Source organism: Giraffa tippelskirchi, chromosome 3 (assembly GCF_054371585.1).
Source record: "Giraffa tippelskirchi isolate mGirTip1 chromosome 3, T2T-mGirTip1v1.2.pri, whole genome shotgun sequence".
Taxonomy (NCBI): domain Eukaryota; kingdom Metazoa; phylum Chordata; class Mammalia; order Artiodactyla; family Giraffidae; genus Giraffa; species Giraffa tippelskirchi.
In genome coordinates this window covers 2,222,104-2,246,040 of record NC_137277.1, presented here as the reverse complement: position 1 = coordinate 2,246,040, position 23,937 = coordinate 2,222,104, and the positions used below count along the sequence as shown (strand labels likewise).

The 23,937-nt window shown below is 42.3% G+C and overlaps 1 protein-coding gene across 15 annotated transcripts in view; it reads left to right on the top strand.

Annotated features, from left to right (window-relative positions):
* The window catches only part of ABCA5 (ATP binding cassette subfamily A member 5), a 54,379-nt gene that overhangs the window by 22,365 nt on the left and 8,077 nt on the right, over positions 1–23,937 (top strand). For 14 of the 15 annotated variants that reach the window (XR_014079762.1, XR_014079761.1, XR_014079764.1 and 11 more), the window contains 19 exons: positions 1,957–2,125; positions 3,473–3,531; positions 4,490–4,600; positions 5,848–6,023; positions 6,729–6,848; positions 7,899–8,037; positions 8,561–8,651; positions 9,208–9,347; positions 10,413–10,532; positions 12,525–12,726; positions 13,278–13,447; positions 15,824–15,951; positions 16,355–16,492; positions 17,270–17,383; positions 18,711–18,881; positions 19,865–19,978; positions 20,636–20,770; positions 22,163–22,237; positions 22,722–22,813. Coding sequence is in view for 3 of the 15 variants with exons in the window: in XM_081580861.1 (XP_081436987.1) it covers positions 1,957–2,125; positions 3,473–3,531; positions 4,490–4,600; positions 5,848–6,023; positions 6,729–6,848; positions 7,899–8,037; positions 8,561–8,651; positions 9,208–9,347; positions 10,413–10,532; positions 12,525–12,726; positions 13,278–13,447; positions 15,824–15,951; positions 16,355–16,492; positions 17,270–17,383; positions 18,711–18,881; positions 19,865–19,978; positions 20,636–20,770; positions 22,163–22,237; positions 22,722–22,813 (2,464 nt within the window). In the remaining 12 variants the exon portion in view is untranslated. Of the gene's footprint in view, positions 1–1,956; positions 2,126–3,472; positions 3,532–4,489; positions 4,601–5,847; positions 6,024–6,728; positions 6,849–7,898; positions 8,038–8,560; positions 8,652–9,207; positions 9,348–10,412; positions 10,533–12,524; positions 12,727–13,277; positions 13,448–15,823; positions 15,952–16,354; positions 16,493–17,269; positions 17,384–18,710; positions 18,882–19,864; positions 19,979–20,635; positions 20,771–22,162; positions 22,306–22,699; positions 22,814–23,937 lie in introns of all 15 variants that reach the window. The other variant, XM_081580858.1, reaches the window with a different exon arrangement.

The window sequence follows — 23,937 nt, the reverse complement described above, 5'->3', positions numbered from 1 at the left end:
GTAATTGTGTTTTGTACCTTATACCTTAAATTCTAGTCAATGTAAGGAGACTGGGTAAAAAGAGAACAGTTTGCTTTGAAAGCCTTAAATCCCTAATTGGACTTCTTAAGTCAGTCCTTTCCTATGTCCATCTTTTTGGCTGAAGCGCTTCACTATTATACCCTCTAAGGTCCGAGACAATGGAGCAACCTTGTAACCTCTCCCATCCCCGTGCCTGTTATCCTGCCTACAGCAAACCCGTGCAGATTCAAACTATCGTTAAATGACCACTGCGCCCTTCCCTTCTCCCCTTGAGTCCTCGTCCGTTCTGTCTGTGCTCTGGACCCGCGGTCTGACATGGCAAGACACGTGTGGCTTCAGTGTCAACCACTTAGAACTGAGCAGACAAGCAGTTCCTTCCTCAGCAGGGCGAGTGCTGTGTCAGTCGCTCAGTTGTGCTCCACTCTCTGTGACCCCACGCACTGTAGCCCGCCAGGCTCCTCTGTCCACGGGATTCTCCAGGCCGGAACACTGGAGTGGACGGCCGTGCCCTCCTCCAGGGGGTCTTCCTGACCCAGCGGTTGAACCCGGGCCTCCTGCGTTGCCGGCAGATTCTTTACCGTCTGAGCCACCAGGAAGCAGCACAAGCGCCTGCCAAGGGATCGGGAGCCGCGCCCGGTCACTAGTTAGAGCGCAGATGAGGTCCTGTCCTTGCTGCAGAGTCCTGTTTGGCTGCACTATTCTGGACCATTGAAGTAGCTCTCATCTAATTACCTACCTCGAGTCTGTCTAAGAACCTTGCCATTGCCTTTAGTCAAGCTGATCACCTGCTCAGAGGCCTCGCTGCGCACATCCTGGTGAATCACATAGAAACCTGCCGAGAGTCGATGGCCTGCACTGTGCCTTTATACAATTGGTCCCTTGTTACCACTGCTCCCCTCTCCTTAGTGTAGTTTATATCCATCCATTCAGTCCTGTTTATTTAAGTGCATCTCCAGTGTATCAGTTACATTATGTTTGGTTACTCATGTAACAGAGGACCTTTTTTAATTGTCTTCAACGAGAAGGGAGTCAGTGGCTTCATTCAGAGTCCAGAGTGAGGGTGGGCTCCCGGTTGGCCACCTTGCTTGGCTGTGTCACCAGGCTCCCCCCTCTCCATGCGGCTGCTCCTGTCTCGGAGTCTGGTGGGTTTATCTCCTGGTGCCTGCATGGGGTTTTGCTTCTTCGTTCACATCCAGAGGGAGAAAGACGGGGTACTTGTGCCCAGCAAGCCCTGCGCATCTCTCTAGTTGGTACCTGCTCGTGGCTGGAGCAGAGGGGTCACTAGAGCCTGCCCGGCGCCCATCCAGTCCACTGGGTTCTCTCTAGTGGGGAGCAGATCCCTCTGAAACGTGGTCATCGGGGTGGGGGTTGTTAGAAAGGATGGGGAATGTTGGTTCCTTGGGGAGAAAGGGAGAAAGTCCGTCGGTGCTGTGGGCAGCCAGACCGGCGTCTCCCATGTCGGTCCTGCCCTGTTACTCTCCTGCTTCTAAAAAGTCCTCTCGGTGAGCTGCAGCAGCCTTTCCGAATACTGTCTGCTCTCAGAAGACTAAGGTGATGCTGACTCAAGCCTTCAAAATACCCCGATGTATACTCTTCACCTCCTGAACTGTTGTTAGCACGTATGCCTCATGCTGTATGCTATGTGTTAGCCATTAAGTATGTGCGTGTCCATGTAATGATGGAAGCCTCTTTAGGGCGGAAAATGTGCTTTGCTTACCTTTTACATTCCATGGACTCGCAGCAACCCTAAAACTCTTTATGGACAAGAATTATCTGTCAGTAAGACTTCTATTTTTCCCACACTGTTGACTTAGTAATTTATGTCTAAACTTTGGGTTGTCTTAAGTTTTACAGACTGCCTTTCTGATTTAAACACTAGTTTTCAGAAATAATTTGTTAGGATAACTCAGTTTTTTTTTTCTCTCTATTTTTCAGGAGAATTTGGCTTACGGAGATCATCATTTTATTTTCTGAAGCCATCATATTGGTCAAAGAGCAAAAGGAATTATAAGGAGTTATCGGAGGGCAACATGAATGGGAATGTCAGTTTTAGTGAAATTGTTGAGCCTGTTTCTTCAGAATTTATAGGAAAAGAAGCCATCAGGTATGATTTAATCTCTGGCAGTTTAGGTCTTAAGAACTGCTCATGGGACATGCCATGTGTAAATCCTCTCTTTTATGTAACGTATGTAAGCATGGTATCTTAGGAGATTTGGTACACATTTTGTGATTTTTAAAAAACAGTATCAAGGGCTAATTCTGTTTTAAGTTTCTATTTTCTTTGTAACCATTTTGAATAAATTTGCTGCTAGGTTTGACATTTTACGTTTGAATAGAAAATTTTTTAAGTAATAAAATCTAGTATTTATAAAATTAAGCCATTTTAAAATTTCTTCATTATGTAAATTAAGAGGGATTCCTTCATAGCTCAGTTGGTAAAGAATCTGCCTGCAATGCAGGAGACCTGGGTTCAATTCCTGGGTTGAAAAGATCCCCTGGAGAAGGAAATGGCAACCCACTCCAATATGCTTGCCTGGAAAATGCTATGGATAGAGGAGCCTGGTAGGCTACAGTCTATGGGGTCGCAAGAGTTGGACACTACTTAGCTACTAAAACCATGTAAATTAAAGCAATAGATACTAGTTTTCTATTTTTATTCGAGCTACATTGTCTGAGACGTGCCAGACATTAAATTGTGCTGTTGATTTGATAAACCTTTAGTAACTGTGACATAATTAACTTGTCACACCAGCTTAATTTCAGAGAACCAGAGAAATTCATAACTATTCCTTACCAGTTCAGTCAAAACCAAATTTAAAAAAATAAGGAGAAAGAGAAAAGAGAGAAAAGTGAAAGAAAAAGTAGAGTATCGTTTGTGTTTTTTAAATTTAAGAAAAACATACAAATGCAAAGGAGAATTAGGTATTTAAGATGCAATCAGTGGACTGGTGGTCGGCCTTCTTAAGAGTAAAAGTTAAACTAATGAGCAAGACCGTTAATTCTTTAAAAAATTATGTAAAACATTTAAAGTGCAAGGAGAGAATCACTTCAAGACAGTTTAAAACGTGTACCGATGTGAAATAGCATCTGATTTTTAATCTCCCTTAACTGATATGACAAGTATTAATTAATTACAAATGGAAAAGAATCAAATATGAAATAAGAAATCTGTAAATTGCTTGAGTCAAATGTTTTCAGTTTGTTTTTAGAGGTTGGCTTGTCATGAAAAATGAGTGAATTACACCTAAAATGGGGAGAAATAATATACTCTTTTCTTGTAGTTTCTTTAAAATACTTTTATTATTGTTGCCAGGTTTCTTTGGTTTATTGTTTTAGTAGGAAGATACTTTATTCCCATTAAATATGACAGCTTTGATTAAAAATATCATGCACAGAGACAGACACTTGGAGATCGCTTTAAATACTTACAGTAGTAAATGGTGTTTTTCAGAATCAGTGGTATTCAGAAGACCCACAGAAAGAAAGGTGAAAATGTGGAGGCTTTGAGAAGTGAGTAACTCTCCTGCTGTTCAGTCTGTAGGATTAAGGTACAGATGGGAAATTTAAACTCCTTTACCACAAGTTTCTATCTTTCCTCTAGAGATACTTTCTTTATGTGATTAACATTCAGAATAAAAGTTAACAACATCAAAGTAGTAAAAGAAAAAAGTAGTATCTACTAAGATGAAAAGTTGTCAGTTCTTAAAACAAATCTGTGTCGTTTTTAGTTTTATTGTCATGCATGTGTGTACAGGGCTTCCCAGGCGGCGCTAGTGGTACAGAACCCGCCTGCCAACGCAGGAGGCATAAGAGACTTGGGTTCGATCCCTGGGTCAGGAAGATCCCCTGGAGGAGGGCATGGCAACCCACTCCAGTATTCTTGCCGGGAGAATCCCATGGACAGAGGAGCCTGGTGGGCTACCTTCCATGGGGTCGCAGAGTCAGACTCAGTGAGTCCAACAACAAAATGCTGTTGGTTAACTTCTAATTTTTTGCCGATATTTTTAACATGCCTCTAAATACCTTTGGAAACAAACTTTTGTTCTTCTCTTTGTTTTAATTCCCTTTGTTGTTTAGTTGCATAGTCGTGTCTGACTCTTCTATGACCCTATGGACTAGCCCACTAGGCTCCTTCGGTCCATGGGATTTCTTAATACCCTCGGGAGTTCCCAAAAGAGGGTACATAGAAACTCCCCTCCCAATATTTTGTGTGCCCTCTAACTCTGGCAGTGTAACAAAAAAATAAAAATTTATTTTGTGTTACCTTTTCTTACTGTTATACTATTGACTATCAGAAAGAATTATTGTTGTGTTACAATATTAAATCTTAACATTATTAAATATGCTGGTAACTTCTGTCTTTAAATCTACTGACTTATTTTAAGATTGCTCAAGTATTATGATTTATCTTATTGTGCAAGACTCAGCAAATAAAGATCACATTTGAGTGTCCTTTCTCCTGCCCTAGGTTTATCCTTTGACATATACGAGGGCCAGATCACCGCCCTGCTCGGCCATAGCGGGACAGGGAAGAGCACACTGATGAATATCCTGTGTGGCCTGTGCCCGCCCTCAGACGGTAAGAGCTTTCTGACTGAGGAACCTGTTAATTTGTTTTATTAGGGTTAGTAACTAAAGTACCACGGTCATTTACTTATCCTTAAAATATGCACTGATTGATTTTTGTCAATGATATGGCATCAACTTCTGTGTTCATAAAGATATTTTTTCTCCTTTTTTATTTGTTCAGCAGCAGAAAATTAAGGTAATTCAATCATATTTAAGTAAAAATGACCTAATTTTGTTCCTATTTTATCAGGTATTTTACCCATGTTTATGTTTATTGTTCATTTTCAAGGAAGGATAAACCAATTCATTGGAAATTAAATGAGGCCTATAGACATTTTGGTTGAGAAAATGAAGATTTCTAAGTGAGCACCAGTAAGTTCAGAAGGAAAGAAGGACAAATGTCAGTACAGTCTCCTTAGAATTTTTATAGCAGTACCTCAAACGTGTAATTGCTGTATGTGGTTGCCCTGTAGGTGAGAATCGAGTACAGCAGCTCCGGTTTTCCACAACCGCATAGAGCTGCAGGCAAGAAAGATCTCACTTTAAGAAGGGGCCGGGTTCCATGTATCGAATCTGCATCCTTTTAGATGTGGTCTAACTTTTGTTTTCATTGGAGGATAACTTTTACAGTGTTGTGTTGGCCTCTGCCCACGTCAGCAGGGGTTTAACTCTTAAAATTACTTCGACTTTGTCGCTTATCTCTGTGTCACTCTTTAATGGTATTTATAATACCCTTCATTCATGTAAGGATTTATTATTTTTGGTACAATTTTCCACACTATCACATTGATTTAATAGTTCTTAAGTAAAGTGAGATGTATTAATATTCAGCTTAGATCAAGTGATTTTCCCAAAGTCACACAGCTGGTCAGGGGTAAATTTTAACTTCTTTGTTCTCTTTGCCACTGCATAGTGCCAAGAAATGAGGGACAGTTGTTGCTGGAATATTATTAATAGTGTAATTCATGCATCAGTGGATAATTATACTTAGTGTTAAACCTCTGATTCCTTGCTCTCTCTGCTCTGTAATATGCCCTGAAAATGAAGGGTGGAGTATAAATGAAGCTGGAATGTAAGTGAAAGCAGATCACCATTTGTATAGAAAGTAGGGTGTGTTGTGTCTTCCAGATGTATACTAACTCTTACTTTACGTCTGTTATTAATACATACAAATAACTGAATTATTAGTATACTTTAAAACACACATACTTATTGATATTTAATATATTTAATGTAAATGTATATTTTGCTTTTTAGGGTTCGCATCCATATATGGACACAGAGTCTCAGAAATAGATGAAATGTTTGAAGCCAGGAAAATGATTGGCATTTGTCCACAGCTAGACATACACTTTGATGTTCTGACAGTAGAGGAAAACTTGTCCATTTTGGCGTCAATCAAAGGAATACCAGCCAATGATGTCATACAGGAAGTATGTTTCTATGTAGAAACCTTTACTCTTTTTCGCTGTAAATTAGTAACCTTTTGCAGTAACCTGTGTAATGAAAATGTGCTTGAAAATATAAAAACCTCTTTTGAGCCAGTGAGCAGAAAGTCATCATAATCAGATGGAACTTGGAGCAAAAGTTGTAGCGCATAGAAAAAAACATAGAAAAAGTCCTCATTCCGTCTGGAGGGCTGCGTCTCTCAGTGGGGGCGTTTCTTTTCTTTTCACTTCCACCCGCTTCCCCTGCCAAACAAACGCAAACACACAGAGCCTTTGCACTGACCCCCTTCCCCCACCAGCCAGGGGTCACAGAAGTAAAGAGGCCCTCGCATCGGGAATCTTTTTGTTATTTCAAAATTACTGGTGGGTATGTGTCAAAATTAGGCTTCTCCTGGTGGCTCAGCAGTAAAGAATCTGCCTGCCAATGTAGGAGACAAGGGTTCCATCCCTGGGTTGAGAAGATCCCCTGGAGGAGGAAATGGTAACCCATTCCAGTATTCTTGCCTGGAGAATCCCATGGACTGTAGCCCACCAGGCTCCTCTGTCCATGGGATTGCAGAGTCAGATGTGACTTAGTGACTAAACAACATTTTAAAGGTTGATATTAAATTGGAACACTTAAAAACTAGTGTTGATAATTATGTAAATGATGAGATTTAAAAAATGTTTATTCACACTTTCCTTTCATAGGTGCAGAGAGTCTTACTGGATTTAGACATGCAGGCTATCAAAGATAATCAGGCTAAAAAGTTAAGTGGAGGCCAAAAAAGAAAACTGTCTTTAGGAATCGCTGTTCTTGGGAACCCAAAGGTAAGCAGATAATAGTGTTGTCGATGAGATAGTTTTAAATTAATTTGAATAAAAAAGCAAGTTGTAGAAATATATACATAGACACAGTATATGAAACATACATAAAATACTATATGTATTATGGATGTATTTATAATAATAAAGTTTTAAAACTGAGTTCAGAAACATACACAACCTCTTGAAGATAGCGGTCATCTCTCAGAAGGGGAAGGGGTCAGATGGACTTCAGTTATGTCTGCAGTGTTTTATCTTTCTCTGAAAAAAGATCTGAAGTAAACTAACATTTGTTACATTTCAGTGGTGGCTATAAAAGTACTGTTCTATCACTCTGCAGTTTTCTGTGCATTTGTCAAGGTTATGGTAATAATCTCATAATAAGGACAGAATCAGAGGCATCACTGTCGTTCACTGCCCCATTGACCTGCCTGTGTCTGTGTCTGCTCTGTGCTGCCCTCAGTCCTGTGGACGCTGAGCAGGGCTCTGCCCTGTGTCAGAGGGCTGCCAGGTGCTCGCCTGCAGCCAGGAGCCCCGGGGTCCCCCACTCTGTCCTGCTTACCCCGCTGCTGTGGCCGGGGGGACCCAGGGTCCCAGCTTACCGCCGTCCCTCTTCCTCCCAGTCCCCACCACCATCTGTCTGAAATGAAAAATAGTCTTAAACAGCTTTCCTTGAGCTAATATAGAACATAATTCTCTAATGAGCAGCTGTAACATGTACAAAATTTAACTGTTTAGCCAAAAGCGATACACTCAGTGTTGTTTCTCAGTTTATTTTTCAGTGTTTTGTTTCTCAGTTTATTTATCTGATTATTGTAATACTTATGGTTTATATATTACGGACACCAGTCTTTTAAAATTAAAACCAAAGAAAGGATTCACATGCCAAACTGATCACTTTTTAAACTGATGCTAACTCACATATGAGTGAAAAACTCAGATCTAATACATTTTAATACAGTAACTTTAAATGGGAAGGCTTTTCAGGGTCCACATAGATTTTACATGCCTTCGTTCTCCTGAGGCTTCCTGTGCTCCCCACCCCTTTGCGTGCAGGTACTGTTGTTGGACGAGCCAACAGCTGGGATGGACCCGTGTTCTCGTCACATTGTCTGGAATCTTCTGAAATACAGAAAAGCAAACCGGGTGACAGTGTTTAGTACTCACTTCATGGATGAAGCTGACATTCTTGCTGGTGAGATTTTTTACTTGATTTTTTAAAGGTTGAGGTCTTGGGGCCAAATGAGAATTAGACATAGAAATGCTAAATTCTGAGGAGTAAATAAATTGTGCATTCTTCACCTAAAAGGTATTACTATACTGCTTTTAAAATCACATGTTTTTGTGTTGGAGGCGAGCCCCTGACCCTCCAGGTACGGTAATCTGCCACGAAAGCTCATAGCACCCGGCACAGTCTCACTCCTGGCATGAGTTACTCCAGTGAAGCGGCCAGGGGGCAGGGCAGGGTCGGCAGGAGCAGAGGCTTTGCTGACCCCTGTGGGAACCAGACACGCTTCCGGGGGCCCTTCCCATGGAATCGCCCAGGATGCACTCGCTTGCTCCCACATGTGGGAAGTTGTTGTAATAATGTAATGATAATTAATATGATAATTTACTGTATTAACATTGATGTCTCACAGGATAATCCAGAAAATGTAAACGCTAGTTATTAATGCTGTCACAGATGGTAAAATTGAAACGACAATCTCTCTTTGCAGATAGGAAAGCTGTCATATCACAAGGAATGTTAAAATGTGTTGGTTCTTCAATTTTTCTCAAAAGCAAATGGGGAATTGGCTACCGGCTGAGGTATCGTGTTTTGGTTTTTTTTTTGGATTATTTTTATTTGTTTATTTAATTTTTTGGCTGCAGGGTCTTCACTGCTGTGCGGCCTTTCCCTGTTTGCAGCAAGCAGGGGCTGCTCTTCACTGCAGTGTGCGGGCTTCTCATTGCAGTGGCCTCTCTTGTTGCAGAGCACAGGCTCTAGGGCGCTCGGGCCTCAGTAGCCGTGGCTCCCAGCCTCTGGAGCTCGGGCCTCAGTAGCCGTGGCTCCCAGCCTCTGGAGCTCGGGCCTCAGTAGCCGTGGCTCCCAGCCTCTGGAGCTTGGGCCTCAGTAGCCGTGGCTCCCAGCCTCTGAAGCTCGGGCTTCAGTAGCCGTGACGCACACGGCATAGTTGCTCCAGGGCAGGTGGGATCTTCTTGGATCAGGGATCAAACCCATGTCTCCTGCTTTGGCAGGTGGATTCTTCCCCACTGAGCCAGCAGGGAAGGCCTATGGCACTGACTTTTGCTTAAAGCATTCAGAATTTACTTTGGGCTGTTCACAGAGTCATCATAAGAAATCATGGTTTTGGGTTTTCTGCAGCATGTACATAGACAGATACTGTGCCACGGAATCTCTTTCTTCTCTGGTTAAACAACACATACCTGCGGCCACTTTGTTACAACAGAATGAGCAGCACCTTGTGTACAGCTTGCCTTTCAAGGACATGGACAAATTTTCAGGTATTCTCTACTTCTGGTTTCATGAATGCTAAACTAAGATCCCACCTTGGGGACCAGTTCTCTTAATTTACTTGGTTTTTTACCTGATTTATTTTCCTCTGTAATATTTACATGCTCCCAGGTACCCAGAGTTAATATTCCGTTTCTGCTTTATTTTACTTTTGGAAACCAGAAATGCTGTAAGCCAGCGTTTCTTTTTTTTTATAAATGTCATGCAAGAAATTCCTAACTAGTATGTTAACTTAACGAAATAATTGCTTGCATTGTCAGGAAAGAAACTGCTCCCTTTGTTTGTAGGTCCCCTGGGAATAAGAATATAAATATACACACATATATACATACACACATGCACACAAATACGTACACACATAGATACACACATGCACACAAGTGTATATGCACATATACACACAGGCACACAAATGTGGACACACACACACATGCAAATGTATATACACACACACAAATGTGTACACATATACACACAACACACACACATATATGGTTGTGTAAGCCCTCAAGCATCTTTCCAGTTTCATGATTTCATAATGAATTACATTCTTATACAGTAAACCCTTGAATTATCTTGTAGCCTTAATTTTCTGCATTCTGATGAGGAACTCAAGCTCAGTCTCCTTGATCTGTTGAGGGATCTCTTAATAACCATAGAGATATTACTGCAAAGATAAAGTTATACAGAAATCCCATAGCCTTCCTATAATTAGAAATGTTCTCTGTTGCATTAGTTTGAAGAAAAGGAATCACTGATTAACTGAAGTATACATGTCAACTTCGTGTTCTCTGCCTGTCATTCTGTCTGTAAAACATTTCTTAGTTTTAATTTATGTCATGGTTCACATCTAATAGGTGCATGTCCCTAAACAAGCATTCCGTGGGGTCCTCAGCAATTTCTAGGAATGTTGAAGGGGTTCAGAGACCAGAAAGTTTGGGAACCACGGTGGCAGCACAGTGAATTCAGTCGTTTTCTACTTTTAAAGGGCATTTTAGAATCATTCGTGACAGTATGCTTAGCTATACAAAGTTCTTTTATTTTTTTCCTTTTAGGCTTATTTTCTGCTCTAGACACTCATTCAAACTTAGGTGTTATTTCTTATGGTGTCTCCATGACGACTTTGGAAGATGTATTCTTAAAGCTAGAAGTTGAAGCGGAAATTGACCAAGCAGGTAAAAAGAAATCGAACAAAACATTTTAGGCAGTGAACCAGACCGGTAGTGATCCAGACAGTGATTGTGTAAGCATGCGGAATGTATATTTGGGGAAAGAAAGGGTAGGAGAAAACAGGTAAACAGGTAGCTCGGATATTTACAGATAGTGGTGGGCGCTGTGAAGGAAACAGTGGGGTGGTCTGGGAGGCAGGTGACTTAGATTGTATCTCATGGGAACATGAGGAGATGATATTTAAAGTGAGATCCAGAGGCAGGAAAGATAAGGTTTTTTTGCAGAGTCTCCCAGGTAGAGGGAGTTGCTGCCATAGCGATGAGGACTGAGGACTGGGTTGGATGTTTCTGGTGACAGAGAAAGGCTGCCCGTGAGCCATGGAGAGCATGGCCGTGAGGAGCTGGAGGCGCAGGCCAGGGAAGGCATGTGTGTCTCCGGAGGTCTGCAGGGGCACTCTGTTTGTCTCTGCACTGTGTAATGTGAAGCTTGCAGAGAGTTCTAGAGCAAAGGGGTAACATGATCTGATATACATTTTCAACAAGTGCGTTCTGGCTGTTGGATGACGGATGGATTGTGAAGGAAGTCTGGAAGCAGGAAGAGCGGTCAGGAAGCTGTTACCACTGATCCTTGTTTGAACTTGGATGGCTGTGAAAACCGGGAAATAACGAACAGATTTGGGTCGTGTTAGAGGCACTGGTGGTGACCTGTTGCTGGGCTCCTGTCTGGGGTTGGGGAAGGGCGGAGTCAGGAAGGTGTCTAAGCTTTCAGCCTGAGAACTGGAAATGGAATCGCCATTTCCTGACCAAAGGGGAACAGCCAGTTCCTGGAAAGAAGGATTCCAGGTGTGATTTGGTTATGTTGTTTGAGACGCTTGGTAGACATCCCGGTGGAGATGCCCGTGTGCTGCGATGCACGTACTTAGAGCCAAGAGAGGAAGCTAGGACTGAAGACGCACACTCTGTGGTCGCTCTTGTGTGGACGACCCTGGGGGGGTCGGTGCGGCCCCTTAGATGCGAGTAGAGGGGCCGCCCGAGGGTGCACAGTGTCTGTAAGTCCATTCTTTATATTAGATTGTGATTAGAGAAGGAAAGCTCACAGGAAATGTCTAGATCTTGGACCATTGGAGAGGTGCGGGCATTCGTCAGTTTGATGGAGTTGGGCGGAGACATAGGTGTGGGAGCAGAGGAGACTGAGGGAGTCTGGCGTCGGGATGCGGTGCGTTGTCGGCGAGCGTGCGTGATCCTGCGCGTGACAGAGAACGCGACGTGGAGGGCGCTCGTGTGGTGCTCAACACCTTGAGGGACCCGACGCAGTTTCCAGAGAGCGTCGGTGTAGCGGGGTGAAGAGGAGAGGCCTGCGCTCCGCTAGGTATCACTGGCTTTTTCTACAGCGCCTTGTAGTCCTTCTTCATGCGGAAGCCAGTTTTCATCTCCTTTTATTACTTTTCACCTCTTTTAAGTTGAATCACTTTTTAGAAAATCGCACATCTTGATTTTTATCCCCACCAAGACGTTTCACCTGGTTTCAGTCTATGGGCATCAACCATATAACATGTCTCTTACTTATATATATTCTGGTTTCTTTTACTTAATATAATGCTTGTAAGATCAAGCTATTATAGTTATACAATAGTTTGTTCACTTTCGTAGCTTTAGACTGTTGTGTTACAGGTAAACTTCATGACTTTTTATTCTCTCACCTGTTGCTGGACATTTGGGTTCTGTCCCACGTGTGGCTGCCGGACAGGGCACTAGCCATGGATGTTCTTGTCCGTGGGTCTCCGTGAACCTCTGCACCTGATTCTTTTGGGCTCCTACCAGAGAGAGCGCATCCTGGGTCATGAGTTTCGATCATGTCGCCAAAGTCAGTGACAGCCCCTCCGTCCCATGTCCCTGCCCGCCAGGCCTGTGCGGCTTTGAAATTTACATGCTTCAGGAAGGTTTCCATGTTTCTAAGGACGATAACGTAACTTTCCATCATTCTGTTTCGGCACGTAGATTACAGCGTGTTTTCTCAGCAGCCGCAGGAGGAAGAGTTGGATTCAAAATCCTTTGACGAGATGGAGCAGAGCTTGCTTATTCTCTCCGAGACCAGGGCCGCCCTGGTGAGCGCCAAGGGCCTCTGGAGGCAGCAGGCGTTCACCATGGCCAGGTTTCACTTCCTCAACTTGAGACGCGAAAGCAAGTCCCTGAGATCTGTGTAAGCACAGTCACGCTCCTGCCCGGAGAGCTGGGGGTTTTGTTTTCAATTTAAAATGTTTCTTTCTTTTTCTTTTTTCTTTTTTAATTGGAGGAAAATTGCTTTACAGTGTTGTATTGGTTTCTGCTGTACAGCCGCCCGAGTCAGCCATACGTATACATAGGTCCCCCCTCCCGCTTCCCTCCACGCCCCCTGCATCAGCCGTGGGACAGAACACATGGCGTCCCTTCTGTGAGGGGGACGAACCTGCAGAGCGAAGCAGGTCGGGAAGAGGAAAGCAGATAACTGTTCACACGTGTGTGTGGAGTCTAGACAACGGCACAGATGTGCCTCCTCACAAGAAGGGGTAGAGACAGATGCAGAGGACAGTCCTGTGGACATGGGGGGCGGCGAGGGGAGAGAGCAGCCCCGACGTCATGCGCTCGTGGGAGACAGAGAGCTGCTGAGAAGGCTCTGTTTTAAGTGAGTGCCTTTTAACCGTCACAGGAAGGAAGACCATTTTGTAGGTTTACAGGTCGATACGCCTTCAGCTGTATTGTTTTTCCTTCCAGGTTGCTTCTGCTTTTAATTTTCTTCACGGTTCAGATTTTCATGTTTTTGTTGCATCACTCTTTGAAAAACGCCGTGGTTCCCATCAGACTGGTTCCAGACCTATACTTCCTCAGACCCGGAGATCAACCCGATAAGTACAGAACCAGTCTGCTCCTGCAGAACTCCACTGGTGAGAGTGTGTGAAGGTTTGTGAGCGTGTGCTTGTCGGGCCCAGGGTGAGGGGTAGACATAGGTCAGAGATTTGGATTGGAGAAATATACCTAAGATAAAGGCATGGTCTGTCTGCACAAACCTACTTTAGAAAAAATCCCTCACTGATGCTGAGTAATAGAGTCATGAAATTTTGGTTTAAGTGTAGATAACACTTTGTAAAGTATTTTGATTTATGTTGTTTATACTCATAAAATTTCCTTTTTTAAGAGTAGTGGCATTATTCTCAGAGCAGCGTAATGCATCTCAAAAGTTTATAATGAGCAAAACAAACTTCAGAACTTGAAAACTCTTTAGAAAGAGTTATAGCATATAATATTTAATGCAGTTACATATCTACAAAGAAGTGTTTAAACAGTTTTTAAGGACTATCTGAAAAATTAGAATAAAGGACAGTTGTCATGGAAATCTCTATAATCAAATACATTAAATTTCTAGTGGATATTTTTGGATTTGTTATTAATTATTTTTATCACGTAAGTATCAAATATGAAAGACAGTTTAAAACCCATGGCTTTGAGCAAAGCTCAGAATAAAATTTTAAAAACCTGATACAAGACTTTGATTTTCAAAATGTTAAAACCTAGTTCAGAATTTGACATGAATTAGATGTTTCTGCAGTATCTCCTATCTGTGTAGATGGTTGTAGTCCCAGGGTTCTTGAGGAGGAGGTTAAAGGGAGCCGACAATGCGGATTCTCAGTAAAACACAAGCAGCTCCATTTGCTCATCTTGCTGAAACATGCTGGAGAGTCACATTTCTTGTACCCCTTCTACACGCACAAATTCTCTGTAGTTTAACACTTCCCAGCGCTTCACCTATGTTTTATTATCTTTCCTTTTTGATTCACTGTGCCCTGCATTATAATCACAGTTTGGGATGATTACAGACGACTGTTAAAATCACCACTCCTGAATTCTAGCTCTCAGTGTATGATGTAACCTCTCTTCTTTTGGAGGAAGAAGGTACGTAGGGATAGAAACCACACTTGAATAGAAAGCGTTATGTTTTTTATTTTGTTCATTAGAAGTCTCATTTTGGTTTTAATATCATTTCACGTTGCTGAAATGCTGTGCCACTCAAGCCCTACACTCTGACCCTGTGACTGGTTTCGGTGTTTGAGGAACTGTGTGTCATCTCAAGTATTTCTGCCTGGATTTCACTCTCACTGACCTCCCAAAATCATAGTATTTTTAACGTTTTGTCCCATTTGATATTTTTAAGTATATCTAGAGTTACTTACACCCGTCTATCAGTCTGTCTCTCTATCTATCTATCCATGTATCTGTCCATCCACCCAGCCATCTATCTATCGGTCTCTCTATCTATCTGTCTATCTCACATCTCCCAGGCCTTGCCATTGGTCCTAGGAATCACTGGCCTCTGAGTCTGTATACTGGGGGGTACCCTACCCTCCTGGCGAGGCTTTCTGTATCACAGGTGATGCCGTGCTGTCTCGAGAAGACAGAACCGCTCTAGCATTCGGAGATGGGAGGTGGTTAACTCACGGGATTCGAGTAGAGACGTGTCACTGGAAGCGCCCGTCTCTCTGACACTAAAATGCGTGTTGTTAACTCACTGGATTAGGAGTAGAGACCGTGTCACTGGAAGCGCCCGTCTCTCTGACACTAAAATGCGTGTTAATGAGCCACTGGCCGTACTGCTCAAGTCACCCATAGAGTTTTCCTTTGTTTGGTTTTGGTTCCTCTAAAATTCACACTCATTTTCCTTGAATACTGGCCTTTCCGGTGATGGACAGAAAGCTGTTCCCACTCCACAGGTGTTATGGTACAGAGCTAGGCCTCAGGCAGGACTCAGCATCTCCCTTTGGCTCTCGGCATCCTGAAGACTGTAGATAGAGACCTGCATCTGTGTTTCACTGTTTGAAGGCAGTTGACCTCCATACAGTCTGTCTGTTCAGAACACAGCAGCCCTCCAGGCGTGATGTTACCTAACCCAGCCCCTGGCTTCTGCAGCTCTGAGCCTGGCAGGTTATCTCATTACATAAAATTGCCAGGTGGACTTTTGTTCTCACATAAGTCTGGTTGGAGAAATCTTCAGCCGGATTTCTTGTATGATGGGCACTCTCAGTGAGTCGTGGCAGCAGCTGAGCGTGGCACAGTTGCTGTGTCGGCCTCTGCTCTGAGGTCTGTGTGCACTGATGGGGGTTTGAGTTCAGCCACACCGGCTGCAGAGCCCGTGCTCTTCCTCACGTCCTAGCTAACTGAGGAGAAAGATGTTTTCAGAAAGAGAGCGCTTTTCAACATCATTGAAAGCCCGTGTCTGTTTCTCATCTAAGCTAACTGTTGATCGTTTGCTTCTTCCCTGATACCAGACTCGGATATCAGTGACCTTCTTAGCTTTTTCACAAATCAGAACATAATGGTGACGATGTTTAATGACAGTGACTACATGTCTGCCGCACCCCACAGCGCAGCTCTGAACGTGGTGCGGTCAGAAAGGGTGAGAGCAATGCATGTGATTGAAGTCTTTCCTCTAAAATTAATCGTTTGCTGATTGACCTTATGAGTTGGAAATTAAAATTTGCTTTTGGAAATAGTTTGCTGTGTTTACTTGTTATATATTTTATGCCATGATGGAAACCCAATATATAAAGCTATGAGGAATGTAATTATATTTATCGTATTTTTTTGTTTAAAATATCAAAATATCTAGATTCCAAACTACGTTATTTTTATCTATTATTAAGTATTATTTATATGATTTGTTGCATCAGTTTTCAATATAGTTAGAATTAACTTAGTTGGTGAGAAAAGTAATCATATATTCATATGCTTGTACATAGCAATCCTATATTCATTTACATATATACTATGTATAATAACTCTCTTTTTTTGAATTGTAGGACTATGTTTTTACTGCTGTTTTCAACAGTACTATGGTTTACTCTTTACCCGTGTTGATGAATATCATTAGTAACTACTATCTTTATCATTCAAACGTCACTGAAAGCATCCAGGTCTGGAATACCCCATTCTTCCAGGTAAGCAAACTTGGAAGTGTGCGTGTGTGTGTGTGTATAAAATAACTATTAAAAGCCAATGATAATAACAAATGAAACCTATAGACGTCCATCTTGTGATGTCTCCTCTTCTTAAAACTTGAGTTGAGGATGGTTCATGTCCTGGGTCTAGGGTCTGCTGCAGGACCAGCTCAGGTCGGAAGACGGCCTTGCTGAGAGTGGTTCTGGGTAGTTTGTTTGGGGCACCAACTGGTTACCAGATTGTCTGAAGCACCTGCTGTCTGCACCTGGCTCCATGGGCCCGAGGGAGCCGTAAGCCACCCTGCTGGGAATAAGAAGCTCCTGGCTCCATCGGTAGCTGAGCTTGGGCATGACTTTTCCTAGTGGAGAAGAGGAGTCTCCAAGATGCCTGCTGGCTTATCGTCCAGATATCAGTGAAGGCATCAAGATCTTTCTAGAGTCACGTTCATTGCTCGAACCACTCGTGCACAGGTTAACTGCACTTCACGTGCAGTATCATTTTTTAGTAAACGGTGAATGTTAATTAATATGCCGTATTATCCTGTGTACATCTGTAAGAACACAAAAGCACCATAGGTTGCCCAGGATCACACAGCTGTTTAATCAGCGACAGCTTGGCGCTGTAGCTGCTGCACGTTAGCTGCTCTGCGCCTGTCTCGTCACAGAGATGCTGTCCAGGGCCGGCGCCCTGCAGCTCTGTGGGCTGTTAGAGAGCATCTAGCAACTTAATACAAAGTGAGCCTCCATTCTGTGTCTCAATGTAAGGTTGTCTTTCAGGAAATCACAGACATCGTGTTCAAAATTGAGCTGTACTTCCAAGCAGCTTTACTTGGGGTTATTGTTACTGCAATGCCTCCTTACTTCGCCATGGAAAATGCAGAGAATCACAAGGTAATGACTCAGTTAAAACTCACAGGTGCAGTTGACTGTTAAGAATTCTGAGACAAGAAACTGAGCTTTTCTGTGTGAGCACAAGACTTACGTGCAGCTGTTGCTTCAAGAGTAAGTAAATGGAGCATAAATACATTCATTACAGAGTAACAACTGTCCCTCACTATTTGAGTGCTTGTCGTGCACCTTAAAAGTGCTCCATGGTGCGGACCTGAATTCTCTCAGCTTTGACTGTTGTGGATTAAGCTGCAGGTTTCTGTGTGAATGTAAGTTTTCTTTTCTCTGGCATAAACGCCCATGAGTACACTTACTGTGTCGTATGGTGACTGCATGTTTAGTTTTATAAGACATCGTTGATCTGTTTTTCAGGGTGGATAAAACCCTTTTACACTCCCACCAGCAGTGTGTGAGTGACAATAACATGTATTTTCAAAACATGATCGTATTTGACTTGCTTTGTTTCTATATGTGTATTGGAATTGATATTTTTGTTCTTGTGTTCATTGAACACAAATGTTGTCCACTTATAAAATCATTTCTTCTTCTTAACTAATCTTTATATCCCTCTTTCATCCTCTGTGGCCAGCTCTTTCATATCAGACATTGAATTACTAGGAGGAGATTTTTTTTTTATTATGAGTAGATGTTTTTATAGATGACAAAAATCACCTGAATAAGATTGTTAGGTATTTGCATTTATGGAAGATCTTAAAATTTCAAATTATATAATGAGACTGTTAGGAAAACAATGATTGTTTAAATTTACTGTTCATACAGGTGAAAATGGTATTGCCTTGTGGTAATAATCACAATTAACACTCTTGTTCTACACATGAATGCATAAGATATTTTCAAATGCATCCAAGTATAAGTTTCACACTTAAGCTGAAAGCCCTGTGTAAGTCAGATGATACTTGGCCATTTATTAGTGTTTTCATGAAAGGTCAATGTTTAAAAGTAAGCATCCTTTTTCCTAAACATACTTTTTCTATTTCACAGAATTTCAAAAACAGTTACATTTCGGCAGCTTACTGTTTGCACAACTATAACCCTCATGGCCCTTTCACTTTATTTTAGTTTTGTGTTTCTTAGCAGCATTGCTGTGTTCTGATCCTGAAAAATAATGTTGAAATTGTTATGCCTCAGAAATAATGAACCAGATTAAAGGCTAAATGGAATTTATATTTAGCTGTTAGAGGGCTTTTATTACCTGTTGATGGAATGTGACCCTTCTTGTTGATGTAAAATTAGGAGTTCTGCAATCATTTGCTAGAGATTTTTGTTTGTAGTATGTTTAAAATTATAATCAATTTTTCCTTTTTTCTAGATCAAAGCTTATACTCAGCTTAAACTCTCTGGTCTCTTGCCTTCTGCATATTGGCTCGGACAGGCTGTTGTTGACATCCCCTTATTTTTTGTGGTCCTTACTTTGATGTTAAGCAGTTTGTTTGCATTTCATTATGGATTATATTTTTATGCTGTCAAGTTCCTTTCTGTGGTAAGTTAACATCAGTTGTGCTCATGCTATTTATAAATAAAATGTTATCTTAAAAAGCTAAATGTTTATAAATGTGACAGTCGTCTGATTAAGTAATTATGATGTCCCAGAAAACAGAACCAGTGTCTGTCTGATTATCGTATATGGTGCCTGTAACTAGTGCAGCCTTACTGCTCTAAGTGGCTTTTAAAAACAGTGATCTCACCGTTACAGAATAATTCCTTGAAGCTGAGGCGATCCTTCATGTAGAGGGCCTGCTAGTGTGTCATCAGGAATACGTAAACAGTTTTTTCTTTAAATATCTCCTTTGTCTCTGTGCCTGAGAATAATTTCATGAACAGGAAGCTCTTTTATTCCATAATTTAAAACATGGCTTAAAATACTAAATAAGAGAATGACTTGGATTCATATTTGTATGTCAGTGAATGACTGATACTAGATAGTTTCCTGTGAATTGTATTAGGAAAAAGGGAAGACAGAGGTTGGTAGGTTAGATTTACTGAAAATAAACATGGCAGCTTTAACCAGAGAGCATACTGACCTTGCATGTTAATTTCTACCTTATAAATTAATAAATGTTTTTCTTACAAATTTATAAAATGCATTAAGTGCTGTACATTAAAGTAGAAGCTAATAGTTTATTTGAGATTAATTAACTTGTAACTCATTATGCTTTTTATAATAAAATGGTGACATAGTATTTTACTTGGCATAAAAAAGAACTACAAATAGTATTTAGTTTTAAATGACTTATTCAAGGTTGTGTGAACAGTTGAGAACATGAGGTTTATTGATTTAGGAGAAATGTGGATGGGTGGATGGTAACACCTTAGGTTACCACAATTTCAATTTTTGGAGCGATTTGTAGAGCAGTAAAACTTGAAAAATAATTATTCCTTGATATTTTAATGTGCTGGGATTTTACATCATATGTCTGGTTAGCTACTCATTTTTAAATATAAATACAAATTTCTGTTTTCCAGGCCTTTTGCCTTATTGGTTATGTTCCATCCGTTATTCTGTTTACCTACATCACTTCCTTCACCTTTAAAAAAATTGTAAATACCAAAGAATTTTGGTCATTTATCTATTCTGTGGTAAGTCACATTTTATACTGTTTTGTCTCAGCTTTTCATAGCACGTAATTTGAGAGTCACAGACTCTTTTCCTTTTTGTGATTATACTCATAAAGGTGACCGGGTCTTTGCTAAGCACAGAACTTAGATAGCTAGCTGGCAGTATCTGTCTGTGTATCTGTTTGTCCTCAGCCCCATCCGTTCCAAGACAGGATGGTATTTTGTTGCATTCGGTACCTAGCATGCCCAGGGTCACCCGATGTGAAGAGCCGACTCGTTAGAAAAGACGCTGATGCTGGAAAAGATTGACGGCAAAAGGGGAAGGGGGTGACAGAGGATGAGATGGTTAGATAGCATCACCGACTCAACGGCCATGAATCTGAGCAAACTCCGGGAGACGGTGGAGGACAGGGGAGCCTGGCGCGCTGCCGCCCACGGGTCACAGAGAGTCAGCAATCCAGACTCACACTGACAGACTTAGCAGTGGAACAACAGCAGCAAAATGGCCGAGGTGCCAGCCACAAACAGCTGGTACCAGCTAACGGTGCTTCCTGGCTAAGCATCCACTACAGCTCCTTGTTTTATTTGAGGAGTAAAGGCTCAGTTAACGCTGAGGCACACAGGACGTTTGTATGAAATTTCTAAACGTCTGTTCACCTTTTCTCGCATTCTCTCTAGACAGCGTTGGCTTGCATTGCAGTCACCGAAATAACTTACTTCATGGGAAACACAGCTACAATTATTCTTCATTATATCTTTTGCATTACCATTCCAATCTATCCGCTTCTAGGTTGCCTGATTGGTTTCATAAAGGTAGGTCTCTTAGATGTTTGAATATTTTTAGAAAAGCATAAATAAATACTGCCTAAATCTTTGGGATCTTAATTCTTGTACTGAAATAATAAAAAAAAAAAATCAAGTTAGCTGCTACTACTTGATTTAAATGTTATTAATGCAGCAGTTTAAAATGACTGGAATCTTTTCAAGCATGTATTTAAGCTGTCAACTCTCAAAGGAGAAGGATTGTATTCATTATGACATCTTTCATGCCCCAAACAATGTACCTAAGTTAGAATGATGATCTGACTGCAGTCAGTATTTGTTTAGAGGGAGTTTTTTAAAGATTAAACATTGTATTAAAGGGGTGAGAGAGAATTTTTGTCAAGGAAAAATATATAAAAATTTTATTAAACCTAGTTAATTGAATACAATTGCTATGTGATTAGAAAAAAAGTAAGTGATGAGTTCTTAGTTTAGGATGATTGCTGATTAATACTGCCCATGTATCTACTTCCCTCCCCTCCCCTTTTTTAGCTTCAGTTTATAGGTTTAATTTATACCTGCCCTGACAGGCACATTTTGAGGTGAGAAAAATTTTAATCTAACTACAAAACATGGCTATTAATATGAATAGCTAGCTAGTTTATGGAGGAGACATGTTTGCTATTAAATACATTTTTAAAAAATTTTAATCCAACTATTTCTACACATTGCAGCAAAGAAAATGGTCTCCTCTACTCACAGCACTTCTGACACCAAACATGTGGGCTTTTCCCTCGCGTGCTGCAGTTCTGACCCTGAGCAGAGTTAGTGCAGACTTGGGGTCGAGGGGTCAGTCCTGCAGGCTGCCCCCCACTTCAGATTCCAGATGCAGGTCGTGGGTGCCCCCGTCACCCACCTTCTGTCTGACTTGGACCCCCTTCTCGGAGGTTCAGTGATTTGCCCCAGCGGCCCCCAGAACTCGAGGGAGCACTGGGCTCCCCATCCCAGCGTGTCACAGTGAGTCTCCAGTAGACACCAGGGACCGAGGGCCGCAGGGCAGAGCTGCTGCCCCCGTGCCGTTTGTGGTCAGCCGTCCCCCCGCCTGGGGTGCTCCCTGAGCCCTGTGTCAGAACCCACAGCTCCGCCCCTTGGCGAGGGCACGGTGAGGAGTCTCCAGGCCCTCCTCCCCTCCGGGGCAGTGGCCCTGGACCGGCAGTCCCAGCTCTCGGGTCTGCCTGGCTCCTCTGGCGGTCAGCCTGCGTCCCTGGAGGGTCCTGTCAGGACAGAGACTCAGTGAGCTGGAGGGGGCTGGTCCCCTCACCTGTTACTTGGGAAATCCCAAGGGCTTTAGAAATTTTGTGCCAGGAGCTGTGGACAGAGACCAAATAGCATTGTATCACAGTGTTACAGCTGCATACAAATTTCCAAACATTGTTGTCTCAGATTACTTGGAAGAATCTTCAGAGAAATGAGGACACCCACGACCCACGGGATAGCCTTCTGGTGGCTGTTATATTGGTAAGAAGTCGCTTGACCATAGTTTGGTCAAGAGGTTTTAACCCTCTGCTTAGTTGTTATCCCCCTGCGTAAAACAAAGGCACATGAGAAGTCAGGTGTGTTAGTTACTGCTACCTAATATGTGTTTTGCGTATTGCATACATCCATTTTAACATACTGGGCTTTTTGACATGTCACTAATTCTAGTTAACAATAATTCTGGCTTCCATAGAAGCAAAAAACAAAGCTTTTTTAAAAAAATTATATAATTTACGAAGCTGACAACAAATGAACTTTACAGCAGCAGAAAAATATGCAGAGATCATTACTAAAAATCTGTCTTGGTTTGTAGTAACATTTATTTTTATGACATGCAAAAAAAGTGATGAATTTTTTCAGTGATGGTAAGGAACCTGATGTATTGATAGTGATTTTTGGTTTTGTTGGTGCAGGCAGGGGAAACAATAACCAAAAATGGTCCAGTCATGAGCTGTTTTTCTTTCAGCCTTACCTGCACTGTGTGCTGTGGGTTTTTCTCCTGCAGCACTGCGAGAAAAAATACGGTGGCAGATCGCTAAGGAAGGATCCCTTTTTCAGGTCCGTTTTTAATTTTCATGGCTTTTTTTAGTATATTGACAGAGTTGTACAACCACACCATCATCTAATTCCCTGATAGCTCAGTTGGTAAAAAATCCGCCTGCAATGCAGGAGACCCTGCTTTGATTCCTGGGTCAGGAAGATCTGCTGGAGAAGAGATAGGCTACCCACTCCAGTTTTCTTGGGCTTCCCTGGTGACTCAGCTGGTAAAGAATCTGCCTGCAATGTGAGAGAGACCTGGGTTTGATCCCTGGGTTGGGAAGATCCCCTGGAGAAGGGAAAGGCTACCCACTCCAGTATTCTGGCCTGGAGAATTCCATGGACTGTATAGTCCGTGGGGTCGCAAAGAGTCGGACATGACTGAGCGACTTTCACATCACTTTCTCATTTCCGTCACCCCCAAAAGAAACCTTGTACACGTTAGTAGTCACTTCTTTCCCCCCCTCAGCTTCCCCTCAGCCCTCTATAAGCACTAATTTGCTTCCTGTCTATACATCTGCCAATTTCACAGTCATATAAATGGAATTACACAAGACATGGCCTTTTCTTGTTTGGCTTCTTGTAAGTAGCATAATCGGAGAAGGCAGTGGCACCCCACTCCAGTACTCTTGCCTGGAAAATCCCTTGGACGGAGGAGCCTGGTAGGCCACAGTCCATGGGGTCGCTGAGAGTCGGACACGACTGAGCGACTTCACTTTCACTTTTCCCTTTCATGCACTGGAGAAGGAAATGGCAACCCACTCCAGTATTCTTGCCTGGAGAATCCCAGGGATGGTGGAGCCTGGTGGGCTGCCGTCTACGGGGTCGCACAGAGTCGGACACAACTGAAGCGACTTAGCAGTAGCAGCAGCAGTAATTAGCATAATGTCCTGAAAGCTCACCCATGCTGAAGCAGGTGGCAGGACCTCATTACCTGTTTGTTTGTTTTTGCCAAGTGATAATACCTTGTAGAGACTTCCCAGGAGGCTCAGCAGTATAGAATGCAGGAGACACAAGAGATGCAGGTTCGATCCCTGGGTTGGGAAGATCCACTGGAGGAGGAAATGGCAACCCACTCCAGTTTCCTTACCTGGTTAACAGAGCTCTCTCTAATATCAGAGCTCAGGTTGATGTGTTTTTTTTTT